Source organism: Bidens hawaiensis, unplaced genomic scaffold (assembly GCF_021521415.1).
Source record: "Bidens hawaiensis isolate Kalapana, Puna unplaced genomic scaffold, B.hawaiensis_p1.1 tig00025659_1, whole genome shotgun sequence".
NCBI classification, from domain to species: Eukaryota; Viridiplantae; Streptophyta; class Magnoliopsida; order Asterales; family Asteraceae; genus Bidens; species Bidens hawaiensis.
In genome coordinates, this window is record NW_027494108.1 from 95,231 (window position 1) to 112,036 (window position 16,806).

Here is a 16,806-nt window from a genome sequence, read left to right on the forward strand (position 1 = left end):
TGCGTAACTCTTCTGTCGGCTTCTGGCAGTCAGCAGATGATCACGGATCTTGGCGATTTTATCGGTTGTCTCTTGAACAAGTTCGGGTCCTGTGATTTGAGCTTCTCCCACTTCGCTCCAACAAATCGGGAAGCGGCACTTACGACCGTAAAGTGCTTCAAATGGGGCCATACCGATACTGGAATGATAGCTGTTATTATAAGAGAACTCGATCAAAGGCAGGTGCGAATCCCAATTACCTCCAAAATCAAGAACACAAGATCGGAGCATATCCTCAAGAGTTTGAATAGTTCGCTCAGACTGACCGTCAGTCTGAGGATGATATGCCGTACTCATGTCCAAGCGAGTTCCTAGCGCAGATTGGAGAGATTTCCAAAAGCGAGATATAAAACGGCCATCGCGATCGGATATGATGCTCAAAGGAGTACCATGGCGGCAGACAATTTCCTTGACATAAAGCTGCGCGAGTTGCTCAACACGGTAGTTTTCACGAATGGGCAGAAAGTGAGCAGACTTAGTCAAACGATCCACTATTACCCAAATGCTATCATGTTTGCTTGCTGTCAAAGGTAACTTGGTAATGAAGTCCATCGCTACACATTCCCATTTCCACGTAGGAATTTCTGGTTGTTCGAGCAAACCAGATGGGCGTTGGTGTTCACCTTTTACCTTAGAACAAGTCAGGCATTTAGCTACGAACACAGCAATATCCTTTTTCATACCGGGCCACCAATAAGTAATGCGCAAATCCTTGTACATCTTATCAGCGCCGGGATGAATAGAATACCTAGATTTATGCGCTTCACTCAGGATATCAGCGCGAAGATTCTCATCAAAGGGAATCCAGATGCGATTGAGATAGCAGAGAATTCCACTCAGATTAGGAACAAAGTGCGCTTCCGCGCCACACGCTAACTCGGCGCGAAGATTACCATTACTGATGGATGCGCGCTGCGCGTCACGAATGCGCGATTCAAGGTTGCTTTGAATCGGCGCGAAGTGAAGCTGCGTGCGCGGCAAGATACAGTTAAGCTGGCAGGGTTTTCGGCTGAGCGCATCGGCTACCACATTAGCCTTACCAGGATGATACCGGATCTCACAATCGTAATCTCTGATGAGTTCGTTCCATCGGCGTTGCCTCATGTTAAGTTCCTTCTGATCAAAGATATGCTGAAGGCTTTTATGGTCGGTGTAGAGGATATACTTAGTACCATAAAGGTAGTGTCTCCAGATCTTCAAGGCAAAAACAACTGCGCCTAGTTCGAGGTCGTGAGTTGTATAATTCTTTTCATGAACCTTGAGTTGCCTCGATGCGTAAGCGATAACCTTGCCTCGTTGCATAAGAACACAACCGAGACCTTGGTTAGAGGCATCGCAGTACACGACAAAATCATCATTACCCTCAGGTAGCGCAAGAACAGGAGCTTCACACAACAAACGCTTGAGCGTTAGAAAGGCTTCTTCTTGCTTCGAGCCCCAAATATACGGTTTACCTTTGTGCGTTAAAGCTGTTAAAGGCAAAGCGATCTTCGAGAAGTTCGAAATGAAGCGCCGGTAATAACCAGCTAAGCCCAGAAAGGAACGGATCTCAGAAGGAGTGGTCGGCGTAATCCAGTTCTTGATTGCTTCAATCTTGGATGGGTCGACATGAATACCCACCTTGTTTACAACATGACCAAGAAACTGTATTTCATCAGACCAGAATTCACACTTGGAAAGCTTGGCAAATAGCTGCTCGGCTCTAAGCTTTTGCAACACCAACAGAAGATGTTGCTCATGCTCGGCCTTGGTCTTAGAATAAATCAGAACGTCATCGATAAACACAATCACGAATTTATCCAAGAAAGGCCTACACACCCGATTCATTAGATCCATGAAAACGGCGGGTGCGTTGGTTAAACCGAAGGACATGACCAAGAATTCAAAATGGCCATAACGAGTTCGAAAAGCAGTCTTCGGAACATCTTCATCGCGGATGCGCAACTGGTGATAGCCAGAGCGGAGATCGATCTTGGAAAAACAAGAGGCACCTTGGAGTTGATCAAAGAGGTCGTCAATACGCGGTAAGGGATACCGGTTCTTAATGGTGAGTTTGTTCAACTCGCGGTAATCAATACACATGCGAAACGATCCATCTTTCTTTTTAACGAACAACACCGGAGCACCCCAGGGCGAAGAGCTAGGGCGAATGAATCCTTTAGCGGTCAACTCTTGAAGTTGGCTTGCCAATTCTTGCATCTCAGCGGGCGCAAGACGGTAAGGAGATTTAGCTACGGGGGAAGCACCAGGGACAAGATCAATACGGAACTCGACTTCACGAGCGGGAGGGATACCAGGAAGATCATCAGGAAAAACTTCAGGGAAATCACGCACAACAGGGATATCGCGAAGCTTCTTCTTTCCTTCATCGGGTTTAACCACATGGGCTAGAAATGCAATACACCTTTTCTGCATGAGCCTTCGGGCTTCGGCGCAAGACATAAGTTTAAGACCGCGGGAGGGTTTTTCGCCGTAGATATGAAGATCACCATTCTCTCGAGGTATGCGAATCATCTTCTTGGCGCAAATAACTTCGGCGCGATTATGCGTAAGCCAGTCCATACCAATGATAACATCAAAGCTTCCAAGAGGCATGGGGATGAGGTCGATTAGAAAATCGTTTTCGTTAAGGTTAAGCGTGCAATCCTTAATCACGGAGTTAATTAAAACAGTTTCACCATTAGCCAATTCAACTGAAAAATTTTCTTTTAAGTTATCGCGCGGTCGCGCAAGCTTCTGCTCAAACGCGCGAGAAATAAAACTTCGATCGGCGCCAGTATCAAAAAGTACAGACGCATAAAATCCGTTAAGCAAAAATGTACCATTAACTACGTCATTATTCGCTTGCGCTTGGTGCGCGGTTATGTTAAAAGCTCGTCCGCGTGTCACTTGGTTCGAAATCTGGTTCACCGGATTCGCTTGCGTAATCTGAACTTGTAGCCTTGGGCACGCGTTCCGGAAATGACTGGGATCACCGCAGTTATAGCACGACCTGGGTCGTGGGTTTTGGTATGTTGGTTGTGGGTTCTGCAGGTAGGCTGGTGGTGTTGGCGCAATTGGGTTGGCGGGAGGGACTCTACAATATTCGGCAGAGTGACCAACGCGGCCACATCGGTTACATTGTCGACACGGGGTTTGGGTTGGGTGGTGAAGTCTACAGGTTGGGCAAAAGGGTTGATTTCCTGTGTAAGGTTTCTTAGGTGGCGGGGCAGGGAGTGCGGGATTGGTTAAGGCATAGTTATGGACTACAGGAGGTGTTGGGTAGGTTGACAGTGGGTTAGGAGCGTGTACTAGGGGTTGGTAGGTGGGTTGCTGGACAATGGGCGGGTTGGTAAGCGCATAGGCTTTGCGCCTGCGCTTGAGGTTGTTACGGTTTGAGGGTCCTGGTTTGGTTTCTGTTGGTTCAGGGGCAGTCTTGGTGAGTTTGGTCTTCTCAGTTCCCCGCAGGAACAGGGTTCCTGCTCTGACATGGTTGTCGCTGAGCACAGCGGCCAACTCGATGGCGTCAGAGAGGGTTACTGGGTTTCTGGCCCATCAGAATCTTGAATTTCCATGGGGAGACCCCCAAGGAATTTCTCTATGGCTCGGCGGGAAGGGGTAACAAGGTGAGGGACAAGCAGGCTTAGTTCATGGAAACGCGTCGCGTACTCGCGCGCTTTACCGCTGTATTGCTTAAGATTCCAAAATTCTTCCTCCAGGCGCTTAACTTCGTTGGGAGGGCAGAATTCTCGCGTCAAAATTTCCTTAAATTCCTCCCAGAGCATGCTAGAAGCAGTTTCTGCGCCACGCGCATGAGCTACTCCATTCCACCATGTAAGCGCTCTAGATTCTAGGACACTGGAAGCATATAGGGTTCGTCTGTCTGAAGGGCATTGGGTGTGGAGGAAAGTGTTTTCTATTTTCTCAAGCCACTGGAGCATCACGGTGGCTCCTTCAAGACCTGTGAACTTTGGAGGGTTACCCGCGTTAAAGGACTTAATGTTGTAACCGGAGGTGTTGGTATTGTTTTGGCTCAAAGCTTGGGCTATTGCGGCGGCCATTTCCTGGGAACGTTGCTGCAAACGTCTGCGCGCGGCTTCTCTCCTCTGATGGCGGCGAGATAGCGGAGGCATTCTATAAAAGTTTTAATTTTAGTTAATATCTTGGTTTTAGCGCAAAGTATCATCTTAATAAGCTTGGTTTCGCGGAGTCAGTTACTGTCAAAAGTTAAAGTAAAATAAATGACCCTAAATGCAGACTTAATAAAGGTAACAAATTCGAATCAAGAATCGACAATTCATGTATCACCATGACTTTCCGAATTCCCAGTTTAAAATATACGAGCAAACGAGTATTGGGGATTGACGATTCATGTATCACCATGACTTTTCAATCCTCAATATAAAATATACAAGAAAATGAGTATTGGAGGTTGACAATTCATGTATCACCATGACTTTTCAAGTCTCCAACCTCAGAACATAATCGCAAATGGAAATTGAAAATCAACTATTCATGTATCACCATGACTTTTCGGATTTTCAAGTCCAACAAACGAATATGTAAGTAAAATCAATAAAAATCGAAATTCAACAAAAATCGGAATATCGCGGAATAAAACATAAAATCATATACTGCGTCTGCGCAAGCATATATATAAACAACGAGTAATTAACAATAAGCGTGCAAACATGAGATTTCTCTCATGCGCGAGAAGGGACTCTTAGGTATTCTAGGCCGTTACGTCTAACCACCTATCCTAAAGTCAACGAGCTCTGATACCAACCTGTAACACCCCGACCAAAGGCGGATTATACATCGGGGCGCCACATATTGTTTCATTACTCGTGACACTATTGGGTGTCAATATTTAATAAATACATTCATTCGCGCACGCGCAAGTAGACATAAGATAACATAAATCATCATAAATCAATATATTATAAATCATAATATTCGAACAGCAATAACTTGTCTTGATACATTTTAATCTAGGTCCAAAATAAAGAAAACTTCCTACGTGTCCACAAGCTCCAAAACAGCTACTGCAAACCTGAACATGTGTTAAAATAAACGTCAAACACTTGCGTGTTGGTGAGAAATCAAGTTTAATACAATACATAGATAACCATAAATCTGCGCGCAACACGTGTATGTCTGGTGTTTAACAAGGGTGTAATCAGATTGTGATCAAGCCTAAATAGATCATAGCTCATAGTTCAATCCGTGCTCCCAAATGAGCACAAAAACAAGAAAACATCTGTGCAAGTGTAAACAAAGAAAACCGTAAACGATAGGTCTCCCGTGTTCATCTAATGGATCCATGAAAACTGCGGAATAGGCCGAACAAAGCGGTTAATGATACACACATACAGATAAACAGCCAAGTAAACGTCCTCAACACATGGGATACTGCGCGACTAAAGTTCATAAACAAGTTTAAGACTCCAGTTTGTACGAACACATGAACATCCCAAAACATTAAAAATAAAAAGGGATTAGGTACGAGATTACTCACTTGATAAACGATGCGGTGTAAGATAAAGCAAGAACCAACTCTAAACAAGCACAAGTTAACCTATAAATAAGATTATTGTTTTAATGATTTGTTTTAAGTCTTGATTATAAGTTAGCATAATTAATAAGTAAGTTATTATATATAATATATATTACCGGAAAAGCAGGGCAGAACAGGGAGGAAGACGGAGGCAGAGAGGAGGACGGCAGAGAGAGCAAGGAGCAAGAGAGAATAGGAGAGTTTAAGTGCTTTGTGTGTGTAGTGTTAGGAAAAATAACATTATTATTTATAGAGAAACCCTAGGGAACACAATCCCTAGAAAAAGGGGAAAAGATCTCAAAAAGCAAAAGATTCCAAAAGCAAAAGATATCAAAAGATATGGCAGCTGCAGGGGGCAAGATAAAGCTGACAGGGAACAGTAAACAGGCATGGGCGGGTCAGATAAAGGTACTGGTCAGGCATGGAAAAAGCAGATCTCAAAAGATAATGTCAGTCACTTTTTCTGCCAACCAATGGGGTTGGTGCGCATGCTGCGCCAAAAGTGGCTTTTCAGACATAAGATAGGTCAGGTTAGGTCAACAGCACAAAGATAAGATATCAAAAGCAAACAAGCAAGTTAAAACAGAAGAAAGGACACAAGACAGCGCGAGAAAGCTTCGAGCGCGAAGGCAGACACAGAAGGTCAAGAGAGCGCGAGCACGAAGGCAGACAGAACCAACCTTTGCGCGCCGCGGAAAGAACTATATTTCTAAGCGCGCCGCGGGAAGAACTTCAATTCTAAGCGCATCGCGAGAACTATATTCCTTAGCGCGTCGCGGGAAGAACGGGATCCATAGCGCGCCGCGGGAAGAACTAAAATCCTTAGCGCGCTGCGGGGACAGTTCGTCTCGCGTATCGCAGTAACAGGTGGTCTTCACGCAGGCTTCCTTGTAAGGAGTCTGGCGCGTGGAGCTGCGCAGACAACCTTAGGCGGAAAGGAACAAAGGACGGGTTCAAGGCTTAAGGGCGGGACGGCGACAAGAGGGAAAAGAAGGCGGAAAGAGAGGAGGGACGGAACGGCGGAAAGAAAGAGAGAGAAAGAGGCGGGAAGTAAAATATATTATTATTATTAAAAGTAAAATATAAGTATAAATAAATATTAAATCATAACAGAAAGAGATCGGATCAGAGAAACGGGTACCTGGGTCGGGTCGGATCGGGCAGATGTCACATTACCGGTATAAATCGGGCCCGGTTATGGGTATGGGTCTTGGTACTGAAATGTTCACCCTATCCGTACCCTACAGGTAGGTTCGGGTATTAAAAACCCGGTTTGGGTTCTTTTTTCGGATATTGGAAAAATCCGGTTCCGGTTTCGGGTATTACCGGGTATAAATCGGGTCCGGTTCTGGTACAAGTTTTGGTACTACAATGCATACCCTATACTACGGGTAGGGTCGAGTTCAGATATTAAAAAGCCCGGTTTCATTTTTTTTTCGGGGGTTATGAGTTTTTTTGGCACCTCTAATTATATGCGATACAATTATTAATTAGCATTAACTTTTATTAAAAGCATAAAGATATTCTTCTAAACAAGGATATGCAGTATTGTTGTATAAAAAGTTTTTTGTTCTTTTCATTCTTGTCATGCACTCTTATGCGTGACTTAAATCCCGAGACCATCCAATCAAAAGCGTTTAAAGATTTTGTATTTGTTAATGGACTATCAACCCAATTAATTTATTATTGTAAATGTTAGGTTTTATCGTTAGTGTGCAAGCCAAAGGTGTACATGAAAGGTAATTACAATCGTTTTTATTATTGGTATGTTAATGGATCTGAATTTTACATATATAGTTAATTATGAAATAAAGGTACAAAAATGTATTGGATTACATCGAAACAGAAGGCAAGCGGACAACAAGCTGCGCCGCTACCTCTTTTTGAATCGTAAACATCATTGGTTTTTAGTTTGGAATTTGTTTTAGTTATGTAATTTATTACTTTTTCAACAATATCTTTTCTATATTTCATACTATACAATATTGAAAACTTAATGAAATCAGATCTCCTTTTATGGTAAATATTATGCAATAAACTTTATATTATTATTATTATTATTATTATTATTATTATTATTATTATTATTATTATTATTATTATCATACATTATAAGAAACAATTAATAATTTTCAAAAGGATAGTATATAGAAATAGTTAATTTTCAAAAGGAACATTGAAGACAAATATGTATGCATGATGGCGGTAAAAAAATTTAAAATCCGTTGGTTGCATATTAGAGCATTCTTATCCCCTCCATCAAAACACCCACTATCTTTATAATTTAAAAAAATCATTCAATTACTCACTCCATCCTATCCCCTATCCATATTCTTCATCTCTAAATAATGAAAATATTGTACAGTAACTTTTCATATATGAAAAGCTACTGTAGCACACCCTATCTCAATTCTCAACTGCTATCATATTCTCACCCGCCTCATCACTTCTTCTCCCGCTCATCTTTCTAGGGTTCATCGGCCTTTCTAAGCAAACCAAAGGCAATTGATTCTCTCTGAAGTAAAATCGTCAGCCCTCTTTACCATCTCCATTCCCTTTGAAGCAAATCAAACACCAAAATCAAAGAGTCCTGGTTCGAATCGAAGCAATTGGTGCCCTTGTGTTCACCGATACAAGCTGCAATAGGTACACCTCTCTCTATTTATCGCTCAATTTCATTATATTTATTATAGGATTCCAACTATCTTCATGTAATTTACCCTCACCCTTGTATACACTAGCAAGTTGAAGCCTTTATGCTGCAGATATTATTATTTTCGCTCATAAACATTAAATACACAAAATAGATTAATGCCCAAATTAGGTAAGATCAATTAAGTACCTGCATTTCATTCATTGCTATACGCATAGAGGGGTCAGGTATAATGTCCACTATTAGAATGTGCTCTATCATGTATCCATATTCTCCCATCACCTGATTTATTATAAATAGATAGCTTATATCATTTTAAACCCATATATTGATTATAATGTTTGGTTAAGAATACTTCACGAGTTTGAGCCGAGCTTTGGTTCGTTTAATGTTTAATTCGATTTTTCTAAATATTTAGAAACTTTTTAAAAGAAGAATATAATATGACAAAATAGCAAGTAGTTAATATTGTAAGTGAGTAGAAAGAGAAAAATTAATAAAAAAATAATATAGATATAGATTTAGAGGATAGGATGTGAGGTGTTTTCTAAAATGAAAGGTAAATTTTAAAAAGTAGTGATTTTTTGTTAAATTATAGGGATAAAGATGATGGAGGGGATAAGAATGCACTTATATATTTATATTGTATTAGTATTGGAGTTGAATGTTAAGTTGTTCTTGGTTCTTATCCCAAACAATTATTAAATTATTAAAATTTACAATCATTCAAGATTTATTTGGGCGGGACCCACACTAGATTTATATGGGCCACCCATTCACATGATTTTTAGCCCATTTATTTTGCTAACGATAGCTCATCTACTTTTGGGCTTAACCTATTCCTAAGTCCTAATTCCTGTAAAATTCATTATGAAGCAATTGTTGTATGAAATAAACCAAGATTAATATATATTCCAGCTAAGCCAAACCTCAAAATTGAACATGCGTATTATGTTCCCATGTTCAACGAACTTCCAGCTAAGTAACAGATTCTTTTGAGAATGAGGCATGAAGTGATGAAGCATGTGGAAACTGTTTTTTTACACTTGAACAGTAGCTTCAGTTTCTCAAATACATTGAATTGGTACACATTGGACTTATGGATGAATATATATAAAGAGCAAAATGAATGTACAATGCTAGTTAATAACAATATTATTAGTTGTATTTTCTCAAGTGTCATAAGTTGTCATGTTCTCTTGTCTCTTGCATTGACTTGGAGAAATCCAAGGAGTTCATGTGCATTTACGTGTTTTCTTACCATCCACAATGAATATGACCGATGAAAGAGGCCGCATTGTGTGGGTCCACCATAAAATAAAAAGTGGACTTTCATTTGTGTGGACGAGCATCCACAAACATAAAAGAGTGGGCCCTCCACTTGCAAAATACAATATTCGTTAAAAAAATGGGACATAGTCAGAAAATAATTTAATAACCATAAAATATATGCACTATAGGAGTTTGTCCATAGAATGCAGTGATGTTTAAAAGCTTACATGACAGTGTCATGGACAAAGTTGTCTATAATGTTGTGGATATCAAGGAGTTCATGACTTCATGTGCATATGTGGGCTTTCTTACCATTTGCTAAGCATAGTGACAATTAATTCATAGAAAATGTGTATTGTATTAGATTGTTGTTGTTTAGGGTTACATCATAGTGTTTCTAACTTTCTATAGAACACTAAATTATATGTCTAGTCAATAGACTATATTACATGTCATCATGATCTAATGGTGTCGATGAAAGAGGCCGCATTGCACAGGTCTTTCATGAATAAAAGATTTGGACTTTCATCCATGTAGAAGAACAGCCACAAACAGATAACTATGTGGCTCCTCTAATTGTAAAATACAATCTTTGTTTATATAAAGTGGGACCCCCTTATAAAAAAAATTAGTATTCATCTCATCTTCTAAAGATCGAGTTTTGCAATTTAAAAGAGGCTTACAGCGCAGCTTGTTGTCAGTTTGTCTTCTGTCTCGATGTAAACATTATAATTGTTATAGAAGAATAAACGAGTTTTGAATATAAAAAAAAGAGTATAATTTTAAAGGGTACGCTCTTTTGTTTGTTAACAACACTTTATAATAAAAAGAAGAGCCAACATTTGACAAGGTGAGAGTTTACATTCAAATCTCCACCTTTCTAGCCTTGTGCTTCCCATTGCTTGAAATTCTTAACTAGTTTACAACCCTATTGATCATTGACCTTGCACAAAAGTCCAAACAAAAAAAGAATCTTTTAAAAAAACTGCCAAACTGTAAGTCAAACCTTTTACATTCTTTGCCTCAATAACGGTTATACTTACAACTAGATGCTTGTTCCCCAAACTTGGCATGCTGACATATAAACAAATGAGATTAACTTTATATTATATACATTGTTGATAAAAAAAATCATGTAGTATATGAAAATGGCTCTTGAATAACCGCAAATGCTCCATAATCTCTATGTAAGTTACCCTCTAGATATACGTGTTAGATCATAAAGCACCATTTTTAACGCATTTTATTATAAAAAAGTAAACTAATCAACACGTAAAGTGGGCTGAAAGTTGCATGTCTAAACAAGTAAAACATGTTATATACTCTATATTAATAAAGATAAATCTGAGTTATTGACTTATTGTTATAACTTATAATAGTAGTTACTCATGTATATTGTGTATTATTTAATCAACTATTTATAAATAAAAAGTACCGAAAAATATTATAGAGGTAAAGCTAATGGTCTTTATTTTCTTTTGAACTAAAACTTTTATTCACACAAAAACCAACAAGCCCGCAAAGGGAGAGGAACACACTTCCAAACCAAAGAACTTATAACAACACAAATTTACGCCAATTCAACCATTCTGAAATTCGATATATTTTTAATCTATTTTGAAATTGGATTCTTTTATATTTCTATGAAGGTAATCTACAAAAAATAAGGCAAATCTATATTTAAATTGCAAAAAGCCCAAAAACTTTAAAATAACAAGGCAAAAAAAAAAATAAATCTATTTTTAAATTGCAAAAAGCCCTAAAACTTTAAAATAATAAGGCAAAAAAATAAATAAATCTATTTTTAAATTGCAAAAAGCCCAAAAACTTTATTTCATAGATTATCTCTTCAATCTTAACTTCTTTACCTTCGAAAATATTCTCGTTTCTAGCTTTTCAAATACACCAACAAGCTAAAATAACGGTCTTTATCAACTCATCTTCTACATTTATTTAATACTTAATCATGAGAAACTTATGATCTATGGTCCCATATTATATATATATAAAATGGATTAAGAAATTAAAACTTGGTACAATGGTATATTAAATTTAATTACAGTTGTTATATTATAATCACAAACTCTGTTACAAACTACAAATGGGCTTATAAGTTTCATGCAAACTTAACTCATTTGTTCATCAAAGTTCACCATGCTTGCATCAAAAACTTCCATACAACTGCCTGTTTTTGATGTATCTAAGCCCTTACCGACCTATTGTGTTTCATCCCTATCAGTAGCCTGTGAAGAATGGGGCTTCTTTCACATAATCAACCACGGAATCTCGAAAGATCTTTACAACAAGCTTCGGTTCTTATCGAACGGGCTTTTTGATCTGCCTTATGAACAGAAACTCAAAGCAGGCCCATCATCAAGCATAAAAACTTACACTCCTCATTTCATTGCCTCACCTTTTTTTGAGTCGATTCGTGTTTCTGGGCCTGATTTCTTTGGGTCAGCCCAGAGCTCTGCTGAAGTGTTCTTGAACCAACCAAAGTCAGAATTCAGGTAACTCAATGTAACTAATTAACACATTAATTAGTCATTGTTAGAATGAAAAACAAAAGGATTTTACAGGTCAACCCGGCCCAACATGGCCCAGTCCGGCCCAAGCCCGACCCGTGAACCGTTTTGACATGTTATATATGCAACTCAACATTTTGCAATAGTAAAATGATTGTTAACGGGTCAACCCAACCATCAAGGCCCGTCTCCGGGAATCATGAAATTGGGTCGAATGTGAAAAAATTTGGGCCTTAAATTGGTTGAGTAATTGGGTTTAAATATTAAGAATACATATTTGTTTTCAAAAGAATATATATAATTTAAAAAAAAGATCGGGCCTGTCGGGGTGTTGGGCCTGGGTCGGTTGACCAGCCAGCCAAGCCCAACTCCCCATTTCAACCCATGCTAGAAAAGGCATGTTTTAACCTGAACTGTTTGAACATATGCTTTACAGCTCACTGTCTTGCCACAGGAAAATGATTGTTAGCAGGTCAACCCGGCCCAACCCAACCCATTTTTACGCATGCTAAAAAAAAGACATTTTTCAACCTGAACCGTATTGACATGTTATACAACCCACAGTAATATGATTGTTAACGGGTCAACCCAACCCGACTCATCTCAACATGTTTTAAAAATGACCTGTTTCAACCCGAACCGTTTTGACATGCTATACAATGCAACCCACCTTCTTGCCACCTCTAATTGCATAATATATGTTTAGTGTTATTCTTAAAAATTTTAATATATTTATTTTCTTTTGGTGTTTGCAGTGAGGTGTTGAGCGAATATGGGATGAAAATGAGGACTCTATCTAACAAAATCATTGAGATGTTATTAATGTCTTTAGGAGAAGATTTTGAAAACAAGTTTAAACCCGAGTTTTCAAACTCGGAGGGGTACTTGCGGATTAATAATTACTCCCCACCCAAACCCACTGAAAAAAACCATGTTGAAGGGCTCGGTATGCACACCGACATGAGCTGCATAACAATTGTTTACCAAGACGAAACCGGCGGGCTTCAAGTGAGATCCAAAGAAGGAAAATGGATGGATATTAACCCGTGCGCGGAAACACTAGTTGTGAATATTGGAGACTTGATGCAAGCTTGGAGTAATGGGAAGTTAAGGTCATCCAAGCATAGAGTTGTCTTGAAAGAACGAAAGAACCGGTTTTCGCTTGCTTTCTTTTGGTGTTTTGAGGATAATAAGGTTGTTTTTGCACCAGATGAAGTTGTGGGTGACAAAGGTTTGAGAGTGTATAGACCTTTTTTGTGTGGTGAGTATATGAAATTTAGAGAAAACAGTGAAAAAGGGAAGTTTGAGAAAGTTGGCTTCACTGTTAAAGATTTTGCAAGTATTGGATTTGTCTAAATGATTGAATATCATATTGGTGCATCATGATGATAAATATGTTAATAAACAGGTACTATTATTATTATTATTATTATTATTATTATTATTATTATTATTATTATTATTATTATTATTATTATTATTATTATTATTATTATTATTATTATTATTAAGAAGTGCATGGATATTGTGAAACTGTGATTCTTTGTAACAGGTTCTCTAGTAGTAGCAAAGTCAAAGTAGAACTTGTTTTTTCTTTTTTCTTTTTTGTTCATGTGGGACAGTTTGGTTATACATTTCATGTGCAAAGTGTCCATTGGATTAGGTGCATAAAGAGTATAAATTCTTCAAGTGTAAGTCAGTTGCAACATGTGTAGATTGACCTTCTTGTACTCCACATGATCTACACTGAGTAAACATAATGTTGCTTCTTCCATATTTTATTAGGTGGTTTGTGAGTAGTGACTACTTTTGATGTTTAATGAAAAAGTTGTTATATGTATATTATTATTACTTTTTAAAAAATTTATTTGTTTAATGGCCAGTATCTTATTTCCTGAGTTCCTTGAATTTGAACACGGGACTTTTAGGTGCATGTTTAAGAGGTTTTGCCTTTCTAGGCCACCAACTCTAGATAATAATAATAATAATAATAATAATAATAATAATAATAATAATAATAATAATAATAATAATAATAATAATAATAATAAAACTTAAAGTTAAATGCGGTGCAACTCAAGGGCGAGTATATTGCTTATAATGCCATTAAAGGAATAGGAATATAGGAGACAAATTTGAACAGAAAATAGGTAGGAAATAATAATAATAATAATAATAATAATAATAATAATAATAATAATAATAATAATAATGAAACACATGTGGTATTGTGACTCGAAATATAATAAAAATGAAACACGAGTTAGGGAGCTACATTAACCGTACCACAAATATACGCTAATTTATATCTACTCTGCATTTTCAATATTGTAGAAGGCTCGAAATAAAACATGAAAGTGAATTCAAAATGAAAATAAGTCAATATAAATAAATATTAAATAAACCAAGCCGAAATATTAAAGCGTCAAGCAAGCCTGCTCGAGTTGTCTTAAGTTAAAGGAGGCTAGCTCGAGTTCAATTCACCTCGTTGGAAGTAGGTGTGGAGGTCGTTTGTGGCGACAGATGGTGGTGTGACGACAACGGCTTTTGTTGTTGAGGTGGAGGTGGCTGGGTGTGTGGGTGGCGGTGGTTATTTATTAATTGAGGTTAGGGTTAATAAAAAAGAATATATGAAGTCATGGTGTGGACTTACACATTTTAAAAAAAATATTATATAATCATTCCACATCATTAAAAAAAATGTCATACTAGCAAGAATGCTAACAAGGTTTGTGTTCGAGTGATAGTTGATGATCTAAGTTGAACTAAAGCGTCAAGCAAGCCTACTCGAGTTGTCTTAAGCTAATCAAGCCAACTCATGCTCGTACTTCGCTATATGAATACGTTTTGAGGCATCTAGTTTAAACAAGGTTCTCGTTTGAATCTTTAAAGAATAAACAAGAGAGAATATAAAGTAAAAAAAAAAAAGAAACAAGAATGTTTACTAACATCCAAAAATAATAGGCAAACTCAAGAAACAAGATTAACGCATAGAAAAATAAAAGTGACATGTAAGTTAATAAACTTCAGAAAAAATATAATCTAAAAGAAAAAGATTTTTAATATATTACGAGTAGCAGATCACAAAATGGACTTCTTATGCATTGATATTCGCTAGTAAGTTGATAAACTCCATCACCTGTTAATACCAAATTTATACATCTATTTATTCATTCAAACAATAATAAGGTTTAAATAATATAGGCATGACAACATACAAACCTCTGATGTATCCCTAAGAGAATAATATGCACTGCTTTCTTTCGGAGCAGGAGTCACCAAGATCCCATAACTTGACCACCGTCTTTGAAATACTGTTTTAACGGTTTTAAATAAGATGATTTAGAAGGTTTTATGCATTGAAAATATTATTATAATAATGTTTCTTCATCGGTTCTGTCATCCCCTATGTATATAGGGAGCACATCATCACGGTTACTTAAGCCTGCAAAACATGTCACGTTTAGCTATTATGCTATAAAATATGAACGATTACTTTCATGATAATTGAACTCTTTACTAACAGAGTGATTCAAGTAAGAACTCAACAGCCTTCCTCTTGTCCCACTTAATCACGGGACGGACCTCTAAAACCTTAAAAATATAAAAACAATACAAAAGTTGAGCAAACTCAATTTCATCAAATTTATTCGTTGTTAAGTAGAAGCCTTGTACCATCCGCCCATGTGTCAATCTCAGATGTGGATAATTTTTCATAGTGTCTTTAAAATACTGTGCTACTGTTTTCCAATTTTGTAATTATAAAAAAAACAATTAGAGACTAAAAAACTCTAGATAAGCTAATAATAGCGAAGTGTTACCTTTTCATCCACGTTGCGGTAGTGCACCGAGACACAAAACTTGTTGTCTTCAACCTTTGCTCCATCTATGTTCTTCATTATCTCAACAAGTGACACAAAAACCTGTTTCAAATACGCACGCGCTATAAGTATTATAAAAACCATAAACTATTGCTGCAAAACTTAAAGCAAGCTTGAAAATAGTTGAAATATTAACCTCCTTGATCATTGGTAGAAATTCACTAGCAGGCTCGTACAATCAGTAACCTCGGTTGTTTGATCGGCTGGAGACTGGACTGGACGCAATATGTCCATGCCATGACTGCCCGCATAATATAGTTCTTTCAATCCTACAAAGTTGTATACCTGAAAAAACATATAACCAATTAAAACCAAAATTTTTATTAAAGTTATAAAGCTAATGACTTTAAAGTACGTACCTTTTGCGCGGCTTCTGCCACTAACAATTGCTGTTGGAATGCACTTCGCGACGTTTCTAACAGCAGCACGCATCTGTTTACGAGTAGGTGTTAAAACATTATATTAAATGAACCAAACTAGATATTAGATTCTCACATCATCTGACACAAAGGCATGATCTGGATTGTCCACAATCGGGGCTAACGTTCCATCATAGTCTAGAAACAACGCTATCGGCTTTCCCTTTGCATTAGTCACAATCTGTACGATTGAAGTAAGCGCAGACGGATACTTAACCTACAAAGCAATTAAAAAGAAAGTTAACATGTAATTTATTAACTTGTGTCATATATTAAAAACGAACATGACGAAACGAAGTATGAATACCATCCAGTCGCGGTAAGCAAGTTCATTCGAAAACTCAGAGCTGCTGGTTTTATTAACATTTTTCTTTGGTGAAGAAGATTTCATGGCATCCAACCAGCTAGAAGATGAGCATGGTTTGCTAACGGGTGTCGGGTCGGTTGGTATCGGGGCAATGTGATTAGCCTTAAGATCCAT

At 37.7% G+C, this 16,806-nt stretch overlaps 1 protein-coding gene and 1 pseudogene across 1 annotated transcript; one reads left to right on the forward strand and one right to left on the reverse strand.

Annotated features, from left to right (window-relative positions):
- The first annotated feature begins 11,654 nt into the window (after positions 1-11,654).
- Positions 11,655-13,381, forward strand: LOC143571978 (gibberellin 20-oxidase-like protein). Its single transcript, XM_077057262.1, has 2 exons — positions 11,655-12,010; positions 12,781-13,381. Exons 1-2 carry the CDS (start codon positions 11,655-11,657, stop codon positions 13,379-13,381), a joined length of 957 nt encoding a protein of 318 aa, XP_076913377.1.
- Positions 13,382-15,106: 1,725 nt separating this feature from the next.
- Positions 15,107-16,806, reverse strand: LOC143571995 (trehalose-phosphate phosphatase A-like; annotated as a pseudogene).